Here is a 23,407-nt window from a genome sequence, read left to right on the forward strand (position 1 = left end):
CGTTTTTCCATTATGGCTATCTTCTTAAAAGCAGAACGATTTTCAGAGTGAAAGCAGTCCGTTCAACTATAACCCACATCCGGTAGATATGACAAATCTAACACTAAGTAGAGAAATGCAAAATATGGCAGAACGTTTGGCTGAGAATTCTCATGACATATGGGCAAAGAAAAAGAAAGAAGAGCTTAACTCATGCGGTGGTGTTATACATCCTCAACTTGTTCCTTATGACTTATTAACAGATAAAGAAAAACGGAAAGATCGTGAACGATCACAAGAATTTTTGAAGTATATGCAATATCAAGGCTACAAATTACACAAGTGAGTAATTAATAATATGTTGACAATGTGATATTATTCGATAGGAATTCTACTTCAACAAGTCTATCTTTTAGGCATATATATATATATATATATATATATAGTAAATTTATTATTATAGTATTTATAATTTATTACTTATTTGTTTATTATATATAAGCAGTAATTTCGTTTACAACGATGAAATGAGCATATACATACTATATGTATGTATTAACATATATTCAATTAACATTTTAATAATGAATGATTAAAAACTAATTTCATTGCAAAGAACAAATATTATTTTTTTTTATCTAAACATTTCAATGTAGGCCATCTAAAGGAGGAGTTACAGAAGGAGAAGGAGGAGCCACACAAGCAGCAGTGGAACTTCGATTTTCATATTCTCTATTAGAAAAATTAATTCAATATTTGGATCGGGCTACTATTAATATGAAGCTGCTTAAGCCATCGACCACATTTAGCCGACGCTCATCATTCAAAACGGCTTCGCGTGACATAAAATTTTTCTCAAAAGTTGTACTTCCATTAATGGAAAAATATTTTTCTACACATCGTAACTATTTTGTTGCAATGGCAACGGCAACAAACATCACAGGCGCAGCTTCTCTGAAGGAAAAAGAAATGGTAGCATCTATATTTTGTAAATTAGCATCACTTCTTCGTAATCGTCTTAGTGCCTTTGGACCAGATGTGCGAATCACAGTACGGTGTCTTCAAGTATTAGTAAAGGGCATAGATGCTAAAACACTAGTTAAAAATTGTCCAGAGTTTATAAGAACATCAATGCTAACATTTTTTAATCAAACTGCTGATGATCTGGGTAATACGATTCTTAATTTACAAGAGGGCAAGTATAGTCATCTTCGAGGCACACATTTAAAAACATCTACTTCATTGAGCTATGTAAATCAAGTAGTACTACCTGCATTAACTGCGATGTTCGACCATTTAGCTGCTTGCGATTATGGTAGTGATCTTCTATTAGACGAAATACAAGTAGCTTCGTACAAAATATTAGCGGCATTGTATCACCTAGGAACTGATGGAACGCTCACACATGATCGAAAATATTTAAGAACCGAAATAGAGCGGCATCGGCCCGCACTAGGCTCGTGCTTGGGCGCATTCAGTTCTTGTTTCCCAGTCGCTTTCTTAGAACCACATCTTAATAAGCACAATCAATATTCACTACTTAATCGCATTGCAGACCACTCATTAGAAGCTCAAGATATTATGGTTCGTATGGAAAGCTGCATGCCAAACTTAGAAACAATTCTGGGAGAAGTCGATTTCTTTGTTGAATCAGAAAAAACATATAACGATGCGCCGCATATAATAGACGTTATTTTACCTTTACTTTGCTCCTATCTTCCGTTTTGGTGGGCACAGGGTCCGGATAATGTTAGCCCCACCAGTGGCAATCACGTCACCATGGTAACAGCAGATCATATGAACTCACTTCTTCGTAACGTTTTAAAAATGATTAAAAAGAATATTGGGAATGATAATGCTCCTTGGATGACGAGAATCGCTGCATACACACAACAAATAATTATTAACACTTCTGAAGAGTTGCTAAAGGATCCGTTTTTGCCACTCGCCGAGCGTGTGAAAAAGCGGACAGAAAATATGTTTCACAAAGAAGAGAGTATGCGTGGTTTTATTAAATCGGCCACTGATGACACTTCTCAAGTGGAAACTCAGTTACAAGAAGACTGGCAACTTCTTGTTCGGGACATTTATTCGTTTTATCCACTTTTAATTAAATATGTTGATTTGCAACGTAATCACTGGCTTAAAGACAATATCCCCGAAGCGGAAGATTTATATAATCATGTAGCTGAAATATTTAACATATGGTCAAAGAGTCAATACTTTCTTAAGGAAGAGCAAAACTTCATTTCGACCAATGAAATTGACAATATGGCGCTTATTATGCCTACGGCTACCAGACGATCAGCAATTACTGAAGGGGCACCCGTAACAGGTGGTAAAGTTAAAAAGAAGAAAAAGAACAGAGATAAAAAGAGAGACAAAGATAAAGAAGTACAAGCTAGTCTAATGGTGGCTTGTCTGAAGCGTTTGCTTCCAGTTGGCTTAAATTTGTTTGCTGGGAGAGAACAGGAGCTTGTACAGCATTGTAAAGATCGCTACTTAAAAAAAATGCAAGAATATGATGTTATAGAATTTGCTCGAAATCAGTTGACACTTCCTGACAAATTAGATCCTTCTGATGAAATGTCTTGGCAGCACTATTTGTATTCAAAGTTGGGAAAAAGGGAGGAACTCGCAGATGAACAGGCATTGGAAAAACCTTCAAATCAAAATGATAAAGGCAAAGACAAGACGCAAGAAACTGTTGACCGTATAGTAGCCATGGCTAAAGTTCTGTTCGGTTTACATATGGTAAGGAAAATATGTTTCAAATAAGTAGTAAACAAAACGGTATAAAATTTTACTGAATTTTAAACGAGTAAAAAATAATTATTTCTCTTTAAAAATTTTTACACTTTTTTAATATCATTATTATAATTTATTTTTTATTACTTTTTAACACTTTCGCGAAACGACATCAACTACACATGTAAAATTTATTTGCTCTGATATGGCATTACTCAAATTTATTGAAACACCGGTGATGGTGAAACTCGTCATATATACAGATTGATCATCCCCAACAACAAAGCAAGAACGTCTACAGGAGTGTTGTATCCATACAAAGGAAACGTGCCGTTATTGCATGTTTCCGTCAGACATCTCTACATTCTCTACCCAGGTTTTTAACAAATGAGAACAATTTCCGCTTGCTCAATACACTAACAGTCACATTGAACGTAGATGAAAAATGTAGAGTTGTTGACTTTATGTCTTTAAATGCGAAAAATTACTTACATTACTATCAGTTTATTTGTATAGTTAAGTCAAAAATCCATGTCTTCCATATTCAATAAAATTTTTTGTTTTTACTAATATTTTCCGTACTAACCTCAAAAGTGTGTATGTATGACGTATTCTTTGCAAAGCTTTAACTAGCTGATACCGGGTATTGTATCCTTAATTCCTTCCTAGGCATCACGTCCTAAGCCAAGAAGCAAACGTTGGAATTCGAAAATTACATTGGCCCGACGCCAGGCAGTCATATCCAGCTTACGCGCTAAACATCTTTATCGCATGAGCAGGTACACTTTCTCCTCTTGTTAATATTCCCCAATATAATTGGCATTATTGAAAAAAATTACTTTCACAGAAAGTATTAAGTTTTCACACATCTATATGTACCAAATTTTCATGCAAATATTTCTGCATACACATGCATTTGAAACTCACTGAAAATAAATTTAGTTTTGTGTTCCTTCAAACCACTAACATAACTAATTAAACGCATGGTATTCTTTATCTCAAGGTAAACTAGAGAATCGCCATAGGTTTTTTCACCTAAATTGAAACAAACGGTGCGTATTTGATTACATTTTTATAAAGTGAGTTAATTATATCACTTCGACAGTTAGCAGAAAACAAAACGTGTGGCTATTCTGCAGTTTACAAAATATACGTTCTAGTCAAAATAAATTACTCAAACTTTTAAATCTACACTCATATTAGACATCGAGCTTGCAACATTTTTGCCAGATCATACTATGAGCAATGGCTTCAAGAAGAAAACGTAGGTCAAGAGATAATGATTGAAGACTTGACTCAAACGTTTGAGGAATCCGAGAAATCCAAGAAGGAAGAAGAAGAGTCTGAAGGTAAGCCAGATCCACTTACGCAGCTAGTTACTACTTTCTGCCGTGGAGCGATGACCGAACGAAGCGGAGCTTTGCAAGAAGATTTACTATATATGTCATACGCACAAATCGCTGCAAAGTCCTGTGGAGAGGAAGAAGAAGAGGGGGGTGATGAAGAGGGTGGAGGAGAGGGCAATGAGGAAGGAGCAAGCATACATGTAAGTCAGCATATTACTACATTTGTTCATTATTAACTTCATATGTGCACATACATATTACTGACTAACAACCATTTTAACTTTGACATGCTTCTAACTAAAGTGCACAATACATAAACTAGCGGTAATAAGCCATACTTATGTAAGAACTTTTGGGATACATTTAGTATATCTTTATCATTTAATTAAGAGTATAATACAAATTGATTAAATTTCAGGAACAAGAAATGGAAAAACAGAAACTTCTCTTCCATCAAGCGCGGCTCTCAAATCGTGGCGTTGCGGAAATGGTGCTGCTTCATATATCCGCTTCAAAAGGTGTGCCCTCTGAAATGGTTATGACAACATTAAATTTGGGTATAGCAATACTCCGTGGTGGTAATATAGACATTCAGATGGGAATGTTGAATCATCTGAAGGAGAAAAAAGATGTGGGCTTCTTTACATCAATTGCAGGTCTTATGAATTCTTGTAGTGTATTAGATTTGGATGCATTTGAACGCAATACAAAGGCAGAAGGTATGTACATTAAAACTATTTATATTTTTATATATTATTATATTGCTCAAATTAGTTATATAATAAAATGTAATTAGAAAATTCCATATTTTGCATTAAGATAACAAAATAACTTTTTGGCTCAACTATTAATTTTGCAATGATTCTAAAAAACCCTGTTTATGATAACTAAATCCATAGTCCTCACGTATTTCCTCGATATTACTTTAATATCTTGCAGTAGTAAAAAAGCCAATCAATCTTGTCAATCTTCAGAAAATTGGAAATTTACATAGCAGAGGGTATAGGTTATGTGTATACAAAGATTTTCTTAGTAAACTTTTTTACATAAAATTTAAGTTTAAAATCACTAAAACTTAATTCAAATAAATGAGTTAAATTTCACTTTAATAGTTAAAGCAAAAAATAAATGTACGGAATTGCAATGAATTTGTCAACTTGCGTCTAAAACATTTTAAAATTGAAATAATTTATCAATAGATTGAAACCATTTTCTTTGTCTCTTAATTCGATGAACTATGTATGTCAATGTCGTCGTATATCTCGTACAGCTCTTCGTTCCAATGAATGCGATATTCGTCGTTGCCGATCCGCAAAGGATCATTAATTTTATGCAGAACCTTTCTCCCACAAACCCGTAACGTCGACTCATCAGTTGCTGTCATCGTCCAAGCCTCTGCACCATATAGCGGGACGGGAATTATGAGTATCGACGCTGACATTGCTGTTGGTGTTAATACTGGTTCCAAGACACACGAAATTATCTACGACTTCGAAGTGCGGCAACTGTTTATTTGATGACAAGGGATATTTCGTCTTGCCTTCGTTCACCATCAGACCCATTTGCTTCGCTTCCTTATTCAGTATGGAGAAGTAGAATTAACGGCGCGGTTATTGAGGCCAATGATATCAATATCATCGGCGTACTCCAGTAGCGATGCACTCTTATAAACGATTGTGCCTTCTGAATTCGAATTACTTTCTCTAGATGTAAATTGAATAAGGCGCACAATAGGGAGTCGCCTTGTCTGAAACCTCCTTCGGTATCGCCCGGAGAGGTCCTTCCCGATCCTGACGGAGATTATGGTATTGCTGTACGCCAATTTGCATAGCCGTATTTGTTTTGCGGGATACTAAGTTCAGACATACCGGCATAAATGCAGTTCGTGCTGTGAAAAACAGCTTTGAATACGACGAACAGGTGTTGTGTCTATCCCGTTTTCACTGGTCTTTTCCCAGATTTGGAGCTTGGTGAATATCTGGACAGTTGTTGATTCCACTCTAATAAGGCCTAGTTAGTTTGTTGACGGAGGGCTTTAATCTCTCATATAATACGCTTGATAGAACCTTATATGCGATGTAGAGAAGCTTATCCCACTGTAGTTGGCGCGGATTATGGATATTCTTTGCCACTTAAATTCCAATCTTTGGGCAGGCTTTTATCCGACGAAGCATTTGATACACTTTAATTTTAGAAACATTGCTCTTTCGTTGTGGGTTATACATATATCAATACCAAATTTCCTCTAATCCCTCAATGTTCATTGCCTTGTCGTATTTTACTTTTTTTTATCACTCATAATTTTTGTGCGCTGTCTTATCATAGCATGAATTTCCCTTATCTCGTCTTCCTGGATGTCGTTAGACCGATAAATCATCAGGAACAAAGATATATGGGCACATCTCCTGAATTAGAGCAAATTCAAAACTCCTCCCTCGGTCAGAATGTAATTCTATTGGAACATCATATCTCTATACCCAATTGTTGATTAATACCTCCATTTGTTCGACGTTTCTTCATGTATTATACATTTCAAATCTGCATCTTTTCTTGTAATTTTCGTAATTCCTCTAGAACCCAGTCTGAAGTTAGTGTCTTTACCCAAATATCTCTCTGTCCTTTCTGGTCTCAACTTTTGCGCAATGTTTGGTTTTTAAATTACAGGGACGGCGGGACATCGCATCCGCATTTCCATTACTACTTCCTTTTCGATTTCTATACAGAAATTGTAACTTTGGAGTCTCTCAATCTTTCGTGCCTGCTGGGTTGATGAATTTTAGTAGCCATTTTAAAGCTGGATAATCTGTCCTAACTTGGTACCACTGACCATAAAGATACATATCGACATCTAAAATGCAAAATAACGCAACAACTTCTTCGGAAATTTACTGGGGAATGAATGAAACAGGATATAAAATGAAACATGAGTGGAACCAAATTTAAATTTGGGTAATTTGAAATAGTGTCGTAATCAATCAAAACTCAATTTTTTAATTATACGTTGTTTTGCATTTTAGGTGACGATATGATTATCTTTAATGAACTTCACCTATGCCAGTAATTCCTTCTGAGTTATACAATAATTTCTTAAGCCCGTCAATAACTATCATCCCAATCCAAAATAAATACTGATCCTAGGGCCGAGTATGCTAACATTGTCGCCGCACTTTAACTATTCTTCAGAATTTGGAAAGCCACTTCCTTTCTTCTTTATTACACTCTAAGACTCTGCTATTTTTCTTGAGGTCAATTACACTGCTAGGGACGCAAGTTATGTAAATTTTTAGGACAATCTTTTATCATATATCTTTTTATGCTTTTACCCATCACGATGATATCGTCCAGGTATACCAAATAGGTCTGCGAGTGCAATCCTTTTAATTCGTGGTCCACAGGTATCTCAAACCTAGCAGGAGCACTACATAATTCAAACGGCACTCCGGTAAATTACCATAGACCATATCCAACGCTGAAAGTCGTATTTTCTTTGTCTTCTTTGTTTACGTCCACTTGAAAATAACCACTTTTCATTCAAGTATTGAGAATCACAAAGCCTGTTGGCGAGTCCAGGGTGCCATCGATTCTAGGTAGTAGATAACTGTTTTTCTTCGTTACATCATTCAACTTTCTACCAGAACCTCATGCCAAATTCCATATTCATAATCCTCTTCCCCATGTCGTTTTCGATTTCTTGATTTGCTAGAATGTCTACTCCAATTATAACTTCGTTGACTATACCTGCCACTATAAAAGTGAGTAACACTGCCTTTCCAATTACGATCTCGCACTTGACTCCTAGGACTTGAGTATCTTCTCCAGTTACAGTACTCCACTTTGCCTCAGCTAATTGTTTTACATCTTTATTAACCAGACTAGCTCGAATTATGGAATATGACGTGCCCGTGTCCACACTCAAAATACGCTTTTAACCATTTCGTCAGTCTCGCTTTAGTATAACTATTGTTTGGATTAGACATTTGCTTGATCTTCCTCAGCTATGCGTTTACGTTCAACTGAATTATTGATCTCGTTACAGTTACGTGCAATATGCCAACTTTCCCGCAGTTGAAGCATTCAACCACACCACTATTTTTCTACTTTCTTATTCTCAATCATCAACGACTCATAAGTCCTTGAGTCACAATTTGAAATAGTTTGTAATATTTCCGCTGCATATAGTTTTAACGCACTGCAGCTACTTTATTTTCACTGTTCCAATTATTTGCAGATGCCGTTTTTTCGAATTGAAGCTTAAAACGGAACTGTGCCATCTAGGGATGAATGTTTTACCTTGGCGGAGACTGCTAATATAGTTGCCCGATTTTATTATAGCTCCCGGAGACGACCTTTCAATTCATCCAATTGATTTTTAATTTTATCCCGCTTTTCCGCAATCTGTGAGGACATCTCTGCAATTTGTGAGATCACTTGCGATATCAGTGCATTGTGTTCTCTCAAATTTGAGTACACTTGTGCTGATAAATCTGCGCTCCGAATTGTGCAGCGTAATGCACTGACTACCTCGTTTGTAACTGCGAGAACATTTGGGATTGTCGTACCAACATTTTTGATGACATCTGTGACATTTGCGTTGATATTGCAGCAACAAACACTTGATAAATCTTGAGCGTTTTTTAATAATATATTCCTCTAATCTAATTGAAGAAATTAATCCCTGACATCGACGTTTTCTGGAAGTCATCTTGTAACCGTGACTGTAATTCGGATTTCACTCCAATTGTCGCCAAACTGCGTTGGTACATCTCATTTATAAGCTGTGGAACATTAAAATTGACAAACTTTGCCAATTCTAACGGATTTCTCGATAAATAAAAGTCCCAATATAATAATAATACACTTATCTATATTTCTTATTCAAAAAAAACTAAAGCTATTTACACAATCCGACAGCCCTCATACAGTAGATTGTTACCAAAACATCGCCACTTGATCAATTTGGTAACTATGAATCGCTGCCTAGTTAATTCTTGCAATTTGTCGTCGATTCGATTTTGCTCTAGCATTCGAGTTCGCCACAATACCTACACTTGTGGCCACGTAAAACTTACCATTAAAAATTTTAAAGTATTTAACAAATTATAACGGTACTTTTTGCGATATCAAATATTTTTTTTTAGAAATAAGTTAATGACATGTTATTTATCAAATTAAAAAAAAAAACACTGTTAACTATAAACAAAATCTTTAATTAAAAAAAATTAAATCGGCGGTTTTTGTATAAGCACATAAAAGCTAATACGTGTTTTACTCATTAAACGTAATAAATTAAAAACTATAATTATAATTAGACAATATAATTTAATATACCTATGTTTATTAAAAAATAAAAAAAAAATTGAAGAACATGCCGAGCAAACTAAAAAGTCCGAAAAAAAGTTTAAGAAAGTGTAGTGGTAAGCTTTGTGTGATCACAAATGTATTTAAATCAGCTATGCCCAACGGCAACATTACAATTTTGCGTTTGTATTCGGCACGCTACTTCGTGTCAGAGATATGCTCAACATATCGCTCATTAAAAGTGAAAAAGCAATTGCTAATCGGAAAACGTCCTGAACTCCATGAACTGTTCAAGAGGTTTTGACGTTTAGAAATTGGAAATGAAAGATGGAAATCTTACCAAAAAATATGTAAATGGAAGGATATGCTGCCTCGTTGAAAACCATTAATAACAAATGTAAAACAATAAAAATTATAAAAAAAAAGTGAAATTTAAATGAAAATTAATAATAAGAAGCATCACATTACAAAATTGTTCAACAAGAATTTTGTAATGCTTCATATTATTAATTTTCAATGGAAAATTATTAGAAACATTTATTAATAGAGTGCTAACGATCTTAAATGCCTTTATTAAAGTTGAAAGTTCAAAATAATAACATAAGTAGAAGTAGCACTAGTTTACGCAAATTACTTTACTTTGAATATAACTTATTGTTTAAATTCTTTGGATATTAATTGTTAAATAAAATATTACATTACAATTGTATAAAATAATTTGTCATAAATTATATGAAAATACATCTAATTCTGTTTTAACACGATTTACGATTTTAACTTAACACGGTTTGAAAATAATTATTTTTTATGTTTTTTAAACAATTTTATTCCAGTTTTAGCTTACATATTATTTGTCAGATTTAACTTTTGCGAAATATGTTCATATCACTAATTTAGAGAAATAGAGGCAATGTTTATTTGTCAGAGCAATTGTAAAAATTCAAAATTTAAGAGAGCATTGAATGCTCTTTTTACGCACTTTTTCTGGAACCAATCTAACGTGTAAAAACAGAATTAAGTGTAAAATTTTTGTCTTACAAAGAACCTCTTTCCTACATACACCTTTCCAATTCCTTCGTGTCTTAATTTAAATTTTACAAGGATGTGCAAACATACATATTTTGCATAATTTCTTTTTATCAATCTCTTTTTTTCTGCTAAGTTTACTTCCTATTATCGGTGCTAGCTCGGGTCAGTCGCCGCTTCTGCCTGAGATATTTATTAATTTTCATTTATTATGTGAATAAAATATTTTAAATTATATGTTATAATATTCAGATAAAATTAGATATTGAGCAAGGTTGCAAAATATATCACATTAGTAATTTTTGCTCATAAGATGCTACACTTTTCAATTATTTTACTTGTTGTTAGAATTTTCTCCACCGTGACTTTAGGAGTGCAATTTACAAGTGGTTAATAATTTACTTGTTTTCAGAAATCTTAAAATTATTATGCATTGTGAGTGGCAAACTACTTACTTATTCTATCTTTTCGTCATATCGTTATATGTATATTGCAGTACATTTCCTTTTTCATTTGGTGTTATAATATTTTATTTTATATCAATTGTATTTGCGCATATTATGTATTCGCTTTATTGTTCGGGTATAATTTGAACACAACACGCGCATCTGTTATATATTTATCCAATTACACCTTCGTCCTGGCCCTGGTTTATGATTTGGCGTACAAAAAAAATAATTACCTCGCATGTCCCTACGTCCCCAACCTAAATACACAATCAAAAATTTTTGCAACAAAGAGTACATTCCAAGTGCGGGTGCAGGTCTTGGTGTAGGTTCGGAAGGAGCTGCTGGCGAGAAAAACATGCATGATGCTGAGTTTACTTGTGCATTGTTTCGATTCATTCAATTGACTTGCGAAGGGCACAACCTAGGTAAGTATATCCGGAGAAAGAGAAGTTATTTGTATTTTAAAAATTACATATTTTGACAGATTGGCAAAACTATTTGCGTACGCAGGCGGGCAACACAACTACAGTCAACGTGGTGATATGTACTGTTGATTACTTACTACGTCTACAAGAATCCATAATGGACTTTTATTGGCACTACTCTAGTAAGGAGATCATAGATCCAGCAGGAAAGGCTAACTTCTTCAAAGCAATTGGTGTGGCAAGTCAAGTATTTAACACATTGACTGAGGTCATTCAAGGTCCATGTACATTAAATCAACAAGCTTTAGCGCATTCTCGTTTATGGGACGCAGTTGGGGGTTTCCTCTTTCTTTTCTCGCATATGCAAGAAAAGTTGTCAAAGCATTCTAGCCAAGTGGACTTATTGAAAGAGCTACTTAATTTGCAGAAAGACATGATTACAATGATGCTTTCTATGCTCGAAGGAAACGTTGTTAATGGTATGTTCATTTAAAGTTTAATAACGTCCACGGAGGAATCATTTTCCTCCTTTTTACCTCTTATATAGAAGTTTATGTTCATATATTCGATTGCATGCATGTTCTTATATTTTATCTTTACTATTTTCATTTAATGTAAATTATAATCCACAGTTTTTAGTGTATATAAAAATATAATAAAACTGTGGATTATAATTTACATTAAATGAAAATAGTAAAGATAAAATATTCGATTTATTACAGGTACAATCGGAAAGCAAATGGTGGACACACTGGTCGAGTCGGCTGGCAACGTAGAATTAATTCTAAAATATTTCGATATGTTTTTAAAATTGAAAGATTTGATTGAATCTCCAAGCTTTGCGGAAATTGATATTAAAAATGAGGGCTGGGTGACTCCAAAAGACTTTAGGGATAAAATGGAGCAATCTAAGAATTACACACCGTTAGTGAAATTTAAATTGTTAAACTTTACATTTTTTTACATTTTTATTCTAATCTTTTTTGTTTTATAATTGTAAACAGAGATGAAATGGACTTTCTTTTGGCATGCTGTGAACGTAACCACGAAGGCAAAATTGACTATGGCGATTTCGTTGATCGTTTTCATGAGCCATCAAAAGAGATCGGTTTTAATTTAGCCGTATTGTTAACGAATCTGAGCGAACATATGCCGAATGAGCCTCGTTTAGCCCGATTCTTAGAGACAGCTGGATCGGTGTTGAATTACTTTGAACCCTTCCTTGGCCGTATTGAGATTTTGGGCAGCTCCAAGCGTATCGAGCGCGTATATTTTGAAATAAAAGACTCAAATATTGAACAATGGGAAAAGCCACAAATTAAAGAGTCCAAGAGGGCATTCTTCTATTCAATTGTCACTGAAGGTGGAGACAAGGAAAAATTAGAAGCTTTCGTTAATTTCTGTGAAGATGCTATTTTTGAAATGACACACGCCTCAGGCTTAATGGCAACTGACGATGGTGGTGGTAATGTTAAACGGGATACTGCCTACAGTTCCTATATGAGCGAAGAAGAGGAAGAACGTGCCGCACGGGATCCTATACGACGTACCATGCAAGCTATCAAAGACGGTCTTAAGTTCATAGTGCATATCCTAAGCCCATCAAATATAAAACATCAAATTGGGGTAATGCAAACCAAGTCGTTGCCAGAACTTATTATTGGATTCTTCAAAATGATATTTTATATCTTTTATTATACTGGCTACGGAAATTTCTGTGTAGTTCGTTACCTTTTAGGAATTCTAATGAATCTAATGCGTGGCCCAGCACCGGAAGAAATTGAAGCTCCACCAATGAAGGAGGAAACATTTGGTAAGATGTTGCCAGCATTACCTATTGAGGAACCACCGGGACCAGTGCAAGCGTTTGGGTTTGAATTAAACAAAGAGGAAAATGGTCAGTTCAAAGTAACAGTTCGTGAATCACCCGGTGGTAGTGGCAACTCTTCATTAGAAGAAACGGGTGAATCAAGTCTAGAAGAGGGAGGAACAGCTGCTGATCAAGCGGTTGAGAATGAAACCTATCAATTTCAAGAACCAATATCAATCGTTGATTTACTAGGAGGAGAAGCTGCTAAAAAAGCAGCGCAAGAACGGCAAGAAGCACAAAAGGCCCAAGAAGCGGCTATGGCTTCAATTGAAGCCGAAGCTAAGAAAAAGTCATCAGCAACTGCTCAAGAAACACCAGCGGTTAATCAAATTGACTTTGCTCAGTACGCACATCGTGCCGTTAGTTTTCTCGCACGTAATTTCTATAACCTTAAATATGTTGCATTGGTTTTAGCTTTTAGTATAAATTTTATGTTACTCTTCTATAAAGTAACATCTTTTGGTGATGATGAAGAGGCTTCAGGTGATGATGAACTTATTCTTAGTTCTGGATCTGGCGGTAGTCTAACAGCATCCGGATTTGCTGGAGGTTCAGGAGATGGTTCCGGCGATGGTGCAGGCGACGAAGAAGACTTACCAGAACTAGTACATGTTGACGAAGATTTCTTCTATATGGCTCACGTCATACGCATAGCTGCTTTTTTACACAGTTTAGTCTCTCTAGCAATGCTGATTGCTTACTACCATTTAAAAGTACCTTTAGCCATTTTCAAGAGGGAGAAAGAGATAGCTCGCCGATTAGAATTTGATGGTCTCTTCATTGCAGACCAACCGGAAGATGACGATTTTAAATCACACTGGGACAAATTAGTGATTTCTGCTAAGTCATTCCCCGTTAACTATTGGGACAAGTTTGTGAAAAAGAAGGTGAGACAGAAGTACAGCGAAACATATGACTTTGATTCAATCTCGAATCTACTTGGAATGGAAAAAAGCGCTTTCATGGCGCAGGAGAGTGAGGAAGGTGGATTGGTGAAGTACATAATGAATATAGATTGGCGTTATCAAGTATGGAAAGCAGGAGTTACATTTACCGACAACGCTTTCCTTTACTCGCTGTGGTATTTCTCATTCTCAGTAATGGGCAACTTTAATAACTTTTTCTTCGCAGCCCATTTACTCGATGTAGCCGTAGGTTTTAAAACACTTCGCACCATTTTACAATCGGTCACTCATAACGGAAAACAACTTGTTCTCACTGTAATGCTACTAACAATTGTAGTATACATTTATACAGTAATTGCGTTCAATTTTTTCCGCAAATTTTACATACAAGAAGAAGATGAAGAGGTAGATAAAAAATGTCATGACATGCTGACTTGTTTTGTATTCCACTTATATAAAGGAGTACGAGCAGGAGGAGGAATCGGTGATGAAATCGGAGATCCCGACGGAGATGACTACGAAGTTTATCGTATTATTTTTGACATCACGTTCTTCTTTTTCGTTATTATTATACTTCTAGCCATTATTCAAGGTTTGATTATAGATGCTTTTGGTGAGTTACGTGACCAACTTGAATCAGTTAAAGAAAATATGGAATCAAATTGTTTTATATGTGGCATGGGAAAAGATTTCTTTGACATAGTTCCTCACGGTTTTGATACTCATGTGCAAAAGGAGCATAATCTTGCAAATTACATGTTCTTCTTAATGCATCTAATCAATAAGCCGGATACAGAATACACTGGTCAGGAGACTTATGTATGGAATATGTATCAACAGAGGAGTTGGGACTTCTTCCCAGTTGGCGATTGCTTCCGTAAACAGTATGAAGACGAGCTATCAGGAGGTGGCGGAGGTAGTTAAACAAAATATTTTTTCACATGTTACATCATTGAGAATATTATAGAAAGCACTGATCTTTCAATCATATATAAAATATTACGATTTATTCTTTGTAAATAATTACTCTAAAAAAATAAATTTTAATATCGAGCGTAATATTTCATTGATTCCCGAACAGATTTAGGCAAATGAAAAGGTCTGTATATCTAAACGAATTATCAAAAAAATATGCACTGAGCTTAAGAAAATTGGATTAAATCTGTAACAGCGTTTTAATTCCCATTCGTAACACCACGACATTTTGATATTATTTCGCCACTATAGACAGGCCTTCCCAAATGTATTGATGTTTTGGGAGCAATCCTTTCCTTCGTTGTAAATTATAGATTAATATCAAATGCAGGGTGGCTGATGAATTAAGAAACTCAAATAATTTTTTTTTTTTCAGTGCATGGAAATCATCTTTCTTTTATTCATGTTAAAGCTCATTCAATTTTATTAAATATAGCTTAATTAGTTTTAAAAATAATGGAATTTAAATGCCCGTTGCTCGTTGATGCGTGTGCGGCATCTTACCAAAAAGTTGTTCATTACTGCTTGGAGAGTTGAGACAGGAGTAGCCGCAATTGTTTCTCGAATGGATTGCTTTAGTTCATTCAAATTTGTTGGTTTTGCTTTGYAGACTTCCTGTTTGCTATAACCCCACAAGAAAAAGTCRGGTGCAGTAAGGTCAGGCGACCTGGGTGGCCAACGGAATGTGGAGTTTCTGGATATCAGCTTATTGGGAAATTTTCGTCGCAATTCTGTCATAACAGGATGGGSTATGCGAGGAGCTGCACCATCTTGCTGAAACCACACAGAGTTGAAAGAAATTCTCATTCGGCGTAATTCTGGATAGAAAACTCTCTCAACATGCTCAAGTAATGGTGTGACCGTTTTCTTCGAAGAAGTAGGGCCCGACAATGCAGAGTGATGAAACTGCACACCACACTGTGACACGAAGTGGATGCAATTCCGTCTCGTGGAGTATCTGTGGGTTGGAAGCACTCCATATTCGACAATTTTGTTTGTTTATGTCGCCGTTTAAACCGAAATGGGCCTCGTCAGACATAAAAAGACAGTTCAACATGTTTCCATCCTCTTCCACCATTTGAAGCATCTTCTGGCGAAATTCCAAACGAGTCGGCAAGTCTGCAGCATTCACTTTGTTCGCCATTTGAATTTTATATGGGAATAAGTTCAAATCTTTGTGCATAATTGACTGTAATGACTGTCTGCTTACACCCATTTGAGCAGATAAGCTTCTTGTCGAAACACGTGGATTGTTTTGTATGGCAGCAGCTCCAGCAGCGATTGTTTCCTCCGTTCAAACTGAAGGGTTTCGATGGTAAGTTCTTCTGTTGACAATCCCATGCTCGGCAAAATTGTTTACAGGTCTCATTATGGTCCATCTGCTCGGAGGATTGCCGCCGAAACTACGGACTTCAGTGCGTGATAGCGGCGGACAATCCAAATTCTGGTTTCAGTGTCCCAGTTATCCACTTTTGTTAAATGTAAAAGTCAATCTGCAAAAAAAAACAAAAAAAATTACCAGATTCAGTAAATAGAAAAAAAATTTTTAATTTCAATTTTTTTTAATTTTTTTTTTTGGTAGCGGCTTTCATCAGCCACCCTCATTTTCTTAACATACCCAACTTCCATCTTATCACTCATTTTCCAGAATGTTAGAATTTTCACTTCCACAAAAATTACATCTGCTAAAGTTTGATCAGTGATTTCGTTTGTTACTGATCAATATCCCATATACCATTTTTATGATATTTCTACTCAACCATAAGATCTGAAGTAGCTGGACGATTTAACCGAAGATTACGCGGTTATTCCTCTTTTATTTTAATGATGCCACGGGAAAATACGTTAGTTAATTTTAAATGAATATATTTGTCTATTGGCAACATAATTGCTAATTAAGTGAATGATTAAAAGGGAGATTTTTTCACCAAAAACTGGAAAATTAAGTTTACTTCATGAATCAACAGAAGTGTTTACGTTATTACTTACAATTTAGTACACGCAGGATTTGTCCAAAAAGGTAGAGGACTGATTTTCTTCCGCCACGACTGTACTTCAGAGTGTGCCCGCACCGACTTGATTCAGTAGAGAGCGCTCCTGGCTAAGTCAGTTGTCTCCGAGTGGCTGGTCAGTTGTCTCCGAGCACCTGGAGAATCAGGACAAACATTTTCGAGTGGCGTGTTTCTGTGAGTGGTGCAAGCCAAAAATGCAACGCTCGTAATAGCAAAGGTACATGATTGAATTCTGTGTGAAATTCGGTAAATCTGCGGCAGTTATATGATCAAGCAGGCTTAACCAGATGTTCCTTCAGCAAGAAGAGATGTGTTTCGGTGGCGCCACACCTTTTTGGAGGGCAGGGTTGAGGTCGCTGATGAACACCGTGATAAGAGACCTACGACTGCGACAAACACCGACAATGTGACTAGTCTGCGCAAATTATTTCAATAAATTTTTATTAAATCGACTCAGTATATTTCTTTCCGGACAAACCCTGTACTGCTTGAGAGCTTTTCGATGCTTCTTCTTCACATGCTATAAGTACGTCACATAATGGTATATATATATATGATTTGCCAGCGTCTCGCAAATGTGTGACTAATTCTAACCCAGTTCCTCAATTTTTGAGACGACTATGTGTCGCAACATTGCGACTCTGCTGTTGAATGGAGTCTGACCCGAACAGTAACGGTAAAACCTTGTCGTAATCGTGTATTCTATCATTGGTATGTATACAGTGGACCAACAAAGTTTACATACACCTAGATTTATTAAATTACGGCACGTTTATTTGTTATAAAATGAATAAATTTTGTGGTTTTTTTTCTATCCATTACAATAGAGGTATATTTACCGTTAAATTTAGCATATCAAAAAAATTTTTTTTTTACACAAATAAAAAGAACTTGTGCTAAAGCTGAAAATGCGCCTAATTTATATAAAAAAAGTTTACGTACAACAATGATTACTTATATAAATCAAATATAATTACAATAGTTTTAGCAGTTTTTGTCTACAATTTGTTGCTATTATTGTCCCTACACTCCCCACTCAATTTCTAGTATTATTTCCGGATAATTTGACTCACTAAGCCCATGATTCAGCTTTTTGGCCTTATTTTCATGAAAATCGATGTTTTCGAATACGATTTTCCAAAAAAGTTCAAGGTATTTTGAATAGGATTAACGTCTAGTGATTGCTGGACCTATTTTTAATTTCCGTGGACGTACAAGATGAGACGGGTGTTTTGGGTCGTTATCTTGTTATAAATAGAAGTGGCCGCTATTAACAGCCGATTTAAGCCCACTTAAAATCTAAATTTGTTTCTTCAGATATTCAGATACACATGCTTTTCCATTTTGTTACTAAAAAAATCCAAATGTTTAACTCCAGATGCAGTCACATACCCCCAAACCATAACATTACTCCTACCGTGGTATTACATTTTTTCCATGCGACTCTTCATTGATCTTTCTCCACACTTTTCGTAATCTTGTTGAACCAAATATATTAAATTTTGATTCGTCGGTGAACACAATGTTTTCCCAAAACCAGTACGGCTTGTTAAAATATTGTTTAGCAAACGCCGACCTCTATGATAACCACCGACGAGCGATTCGTCAACGATAACCAGCACTATTCCATACATTCCCTACTGTTTGGGGATTTACTTTTCGAAAATGTATTTCTGATCATTGTAACAAAATAATTTAAATGTTAAGTGTGCTTAAATCGGCTGTTAATAGCGGCCACTTTTATTTACAACAAGATACCGACCCAAAATACACATTGTATCTTGTACGTCCAGGATTTTTGTGAAAATAAAAAACCTCCATGGGTCCCGCAATCACTCGACTTCATCCTACTCAAAATATCTGGAACTTTTTTTAAAATCGTATTCGAAAACATCAAAATAAGGCCAAAAATCTAAATCAGGGACTTAGTGGGTCAAAATAATATTAAAAATTGAGTCGGGAGCATAAGTCGACGTCTAGGGACAATAATAGCAACAAATTGTAGACCAAAAAAAACTTTTTTTAAACTGCTAAAACTATTATAATTACTTTTGATTTATATACATAATCATTGGCCTACGTAAACTTTTTTAATATATATTAGGCGCATTTTCAGCTTTAGTACATTTTTTTTTTTTTATTTCACAGAAACGGGTAGGTTCTTGTGGCATTTACTACAGTGGTCATATAAAGGAACGCAAGTTTGGTGTGGAAGAGACTCCGTCGCCGAGTAATCCGCATCAAAGCGAGGTTCTTCAACATATCGCTGATTTGCGCCCACGCGCCGACGGATGAGAAGTACGATGTGACCAAAGATGCCTTTTATGAGTGCTTGGAGCGCACTTATTAGAACAGCCCTCGCCACGATGTCAAAATCGTGCTTGGCGACTTTAACGCCAGGGAGGGCAAAGAGGTATCTTTGGAACTACGGTCGGTAAATTCAGCCTCCACGACGAAACATCCCCAAATGGGTTGCGGCTGATCGACATCGCCGGAGCCCGAATAATGGTTATCTGTAGTACTAGATTCCACCATAAGAAGATTCATGAAGCTACCAGATCGATCATGTTGTGATAGACGAAGGACACGTTTCCAGTATTTTAGATGTGCGTGCGCTCCGAGGTCCTAACATCGTCTCGGATCACTATCTTATAGCAGCCAAGATTCCCATCGGCATCTGTGCAGCAAAAAACGCACGACATCAAACAGAATGAAGGTTCGACGTCGAGAAGCTGCAATCACAACAGACAGCCGAACGATTTTGTACTCGGCTATCTGAGAGCACTCGTCAACAACTCGGTATAAGGGAACTGTGGGACGGTATTTCAAACTCCTTACGTACAGCTACAACCGAAACCATTGGTTTTCGGAAAGTACAAAAGAACAGCTAGTACGACGAAGAGTGCTATGCCACAACGGAGAGAAAACAAACTACCTACCTCGCAACGTTACGATCGACCACAACACGTGAGGGATGGGATAGATACCGAGAGTTGAAGAGTGAAGCCAGACGCATTTGAAGGCAGAAAAAGAAAGACGCCGAAAAGCGTGAGTATGAAGAGCTTGATAAGCTAGCCGACAGGGGTAATGCTCAAAAGTTCTACGAAAAAATTCGGTGGCTTACAGAATGTTTCATGACTGGAGCATACTCTTGTAGAACCCCCAAAGTTTATCGGGTCAGAGATTCCCGGAGCATACTTAAATTATGGAGGGAACCCTTCTCCATACTGCTGAATGGCGATGAACGAACAACGCCAGAAGAAGGCGAACCCGATTCCCCAATCGATAACGATGGAACATACGTACCATTGCCCGACCAGGAAGAAGTTCGAATGGCAATTACCCGCCTGAAAGCAACAAAGCGGCGGGAGCCGATGAATTGCCGGCCGAGCTATTCAAACACGGCGGCGAAGAGCTGATAAGGAGCATGCATCAGCTTCTTTGTAAAATATGGTCGGACGAAAGCATGCCCAACGATTGGAATTTAATATGATATTGATATCATCGGCCTCAACACCCGAGCCGTTAGTTCTGCTTTCTCCAGACTGGACAAGGAAGCAACACAAATGGGTCTGGCAGTAAACGAAGGCAGGACGAAATATCTCCTGTCGTCGCAGTCGCGACTTGGCACTCAAGTCACTGTTGACAGTCATAACTTTGAAGTTGTAGATAATTTCGTCTATCTTGGAACCAACGTAAACATCAAAAACAATGTCAGCCTGGAAAACCAACGCATGATAACTCTTGCCAACAGGTGCTACCTCGGACTGAGTAGGCAACTGAGAGCAACTGCGCAACTGAGAGCAAAGTCCTCTCTCAGCAAAAAAAAAAAACTCTATAAGTCACTCCCAATTCCTGTTCTGCTGTATGGTGCAGAGGCTTGGACGATGTCAACAACTGATGAGTCGACGTTTTGAGTTTTCGAGAGAAAAGTTATGCGAAAGATTTATGGTTGACATAGTTCATTGAATTAAAAGACAGCGGCTACGCTGACTGGGTCATGTTGTCGCAAACGCTCCAGCTCTGAAAGTATTCGACGCAGTACCCGCCGGGGGAAGCAGAGGAAGAGGAAAGCCTCCACTCCGTTGGAAGGACCAGGTAGAGAAGGACCTGGCCACGCTTGGAATATCCAATTGGCGCCACGTAGCGAAAGGAAGAAACGACTGGCGCGCTGTTGTTAACTCGGCTATAATCGCGTAAGCCGTGTGTACGCCAATTAAGTAGAAGAATCCTGTGCTCTATCATTCTTGGTTTGCCAGCGTCTCGCAAATGTGTGACTAATTCTACCCCAGGATAAGTTCCTCAATTTCTGAGGCGACTATATGTCGCAATATTGCGATCTGCTGTTGAATGACGTCTGATCACGCGAGTTGCAGGGCTTGCAACTGCCTACCGTCTTATGTACATTAATCTCAGACACTATGTCTATAGGAATGGACTCTGTCTCCACTACGCTGCCTAGTACATATTCCATCTAGTGGTTTTATAGAGCTGCCGTGGAAGTCAGAATTCATTAGCTGGTCCAGCTGTAGTTTGGCTTCTGAAAGTATAAAAAGTTATGCACCGATTGGGCCACTATTTTCTTAAGTCGAGACGCTTTCGTCGTGTTCTCACTAATTTTGCGAAAATTTTTACACTTTTCTCTTTTGCTTTTTTTATTTATATTCAATATGATCTTAGGTATTCTTTTCTTTGGTATAGATTGGCTAAATTAAATTGCTTCCTACAATCTTTCTGTAAGTTTTTAAGTACGGGATACCACGATGGGGGCCAACTTCTTCCCTCACTTTCCTCTATTTATTAATACTGTATAATACTTACCGTGGTGCGTATTGGCATCCGTAAGCTCCATTCGAGGAAGATCCAGATCGGGATTTTTGCCCGACCGTGGCATGAAATTCCTCTCCTTTGCATTTGGAAGATCAGCTCCTCGGTCTAATACAGTTCAAATACATTTTCGTGTATAACTCCTATCTTAAAGTGTGCGGGGGTATATGTGTTACGAAAATTGGTGCGGGTATAGGAAGGTTAATGCAGCCAATAATACAGCCACTTTATCTTTATCAAAGGATTTACTTCGGTGTTGGCTTAACTTTATATAAAACTAAGGAAGGCTAAGAATGTAATGTTTTGACAATTGAAAACGCAACTGCTACACTCAAATTCAAATCAGGTGTATCGAATATTTTCGCACTTTGTAGATCTCAAAGCTATGGAATTTTTTGAGATGTTGATTAATATTTATATCAATCAAGGAATGCTGAGTTTGGGTGTAACACCAAAACTTTTTATTAAAATTTGTTGCAGAATTTTAATGTACTATATACCTTTAATTCAGCAGTTTAGATTTAAACTGATTGCACTCATATTCAGTTTGTGGTTAAAAAACCATTTAATTAGCGATTAAGAAAACACTTAACACAGATTTAAACACAACTGGAACTTAATTAAATTATCTTACATATTAATGGACTTATAAAGCCAGCAGTGTGAAATTTTATGATTTCGAGGTATTTATTATGGAGGATGGAGTCATGTGTTGAAGTTCACACAAGTGAGGAATGTTCTCTGAGCGCCATTTACCTGGGAGTAGATCAGATAAGATTATTTTACTTATGGCTCAAGCAGCTCACGACTTCCAGCCTTAGATCAAATATCCTCTGTTATATTAACTTAAACATGTACAACACTGGATTTCAGTTTTAATAGTTGTCAACTCTGTCAGTTTGTAAAACATTGTAAAACGCAACTTCTTTCTTCTGGATTGCACTATCATCGAGTACAGACGTGCATTTATATTCGATATTGTACAATACTATATTTTAATACATATGTAATTATAACGAAAGAAATACAAACACGACACTCTGGGTAGCTAAATAACATCCGTTTGACGGCGAGCTTAAGTGAGAAAGCGAAACATTTCATCGCCAGAGTTGTGCGATGGGTTTGGGACCCGCCACGTAAAAAACATTACTAATAAAAAGAAGGAAACAGCCCCTCATCAGAGACCTCCCTTTTGATGTTGCAACCGTGTAAAAATCCAATTTTGACATCATGGTGGGAGCAGCCGTCATACATAGGTGCGTAATATCGTAGTTCTCTTCCATCAGGGTTTGATCGCAGATCAGCGATTGTGGCTAGACCTTCACCTTAATTTAAGTGTGGTAGAAATGTTAAAATCTTAACAATTGAGTTTAAAGTATTTGTTCCACAAGAAGTAATATTACGTACAGAATTCTTCGACTATGCGCATAGGTTGAATGTTTACGAAAACATCCCAGTTAGAACAGTGACGGTCATGTTACCAAGTTACCTACCGGTCACGCGTGCTGGTTTAAGTGTCACTTTTTCCTATCACTTTCTTAGAGGCG

At 36.7% G+C, this 23,407-nt stretch overlaps 1 protein-coding gene across 11 annotated transcripts in view; it reads left to right on the forward strand.

Annotated features, from left to right (window-relative positions):
- LOC108976445 (ryanodine receptor) overlaps positions 1-15,105 on the forward strand; it is a gene marked incomplete at its 5' end in the record, with an annotated part of 43,795 nt that extends 28,690 nt beyond the window's left edge. For 4 of the 11 annotated variants that reach the window (XM_018945552.1, XM_018945557.1, XM_018945551.1 and 1 more), the window contains 9 exon segments: positions 35-321; positions 636-2,733; positions 2,991-3,103; positions 3,931-4,273; positions 4,492-4,792; positions 11,161-11,271; positions 11,331-11,750; positions 11,994-12,195; positions 12,276-15,105. In XM_018945552.1, coding sequence (XP_018801097.1) covers positions 35-321; positions 636-2,733; positions 2,991-3,103; positions 3,931-4,273; positions 4,492-4,792; positions 11,161-11,271; positions 11,331-11,750; positions 11,994-12,195; positions 12,276-14,970 — 6,570 coding nt within the window. 11 annotated transcript variants of the gene reach the window in all.
- Between the last annotated feature and the right edge of the window lie 8,302 nt (positions 15,106-23,407).

The sequence above is a fragment of the Bactrocera latifrons genome, unplaced genomic scaffold, assembly GCF_001853355.1.
Source record: "Bactrocera latifrons isolate USDA-ARS-PBARC rearing strain unplaced genomic scaffold, ASM185335v1 scaffold_764, whole genome shotgun sequence".
Taxonomy (NCBI): domain Eukaryota; kingdom Metazoa; phylum Arthropoda; class Insecta; order Diptera; family Tephritidae; genus Bactrocera; species Bactrocera latifrons.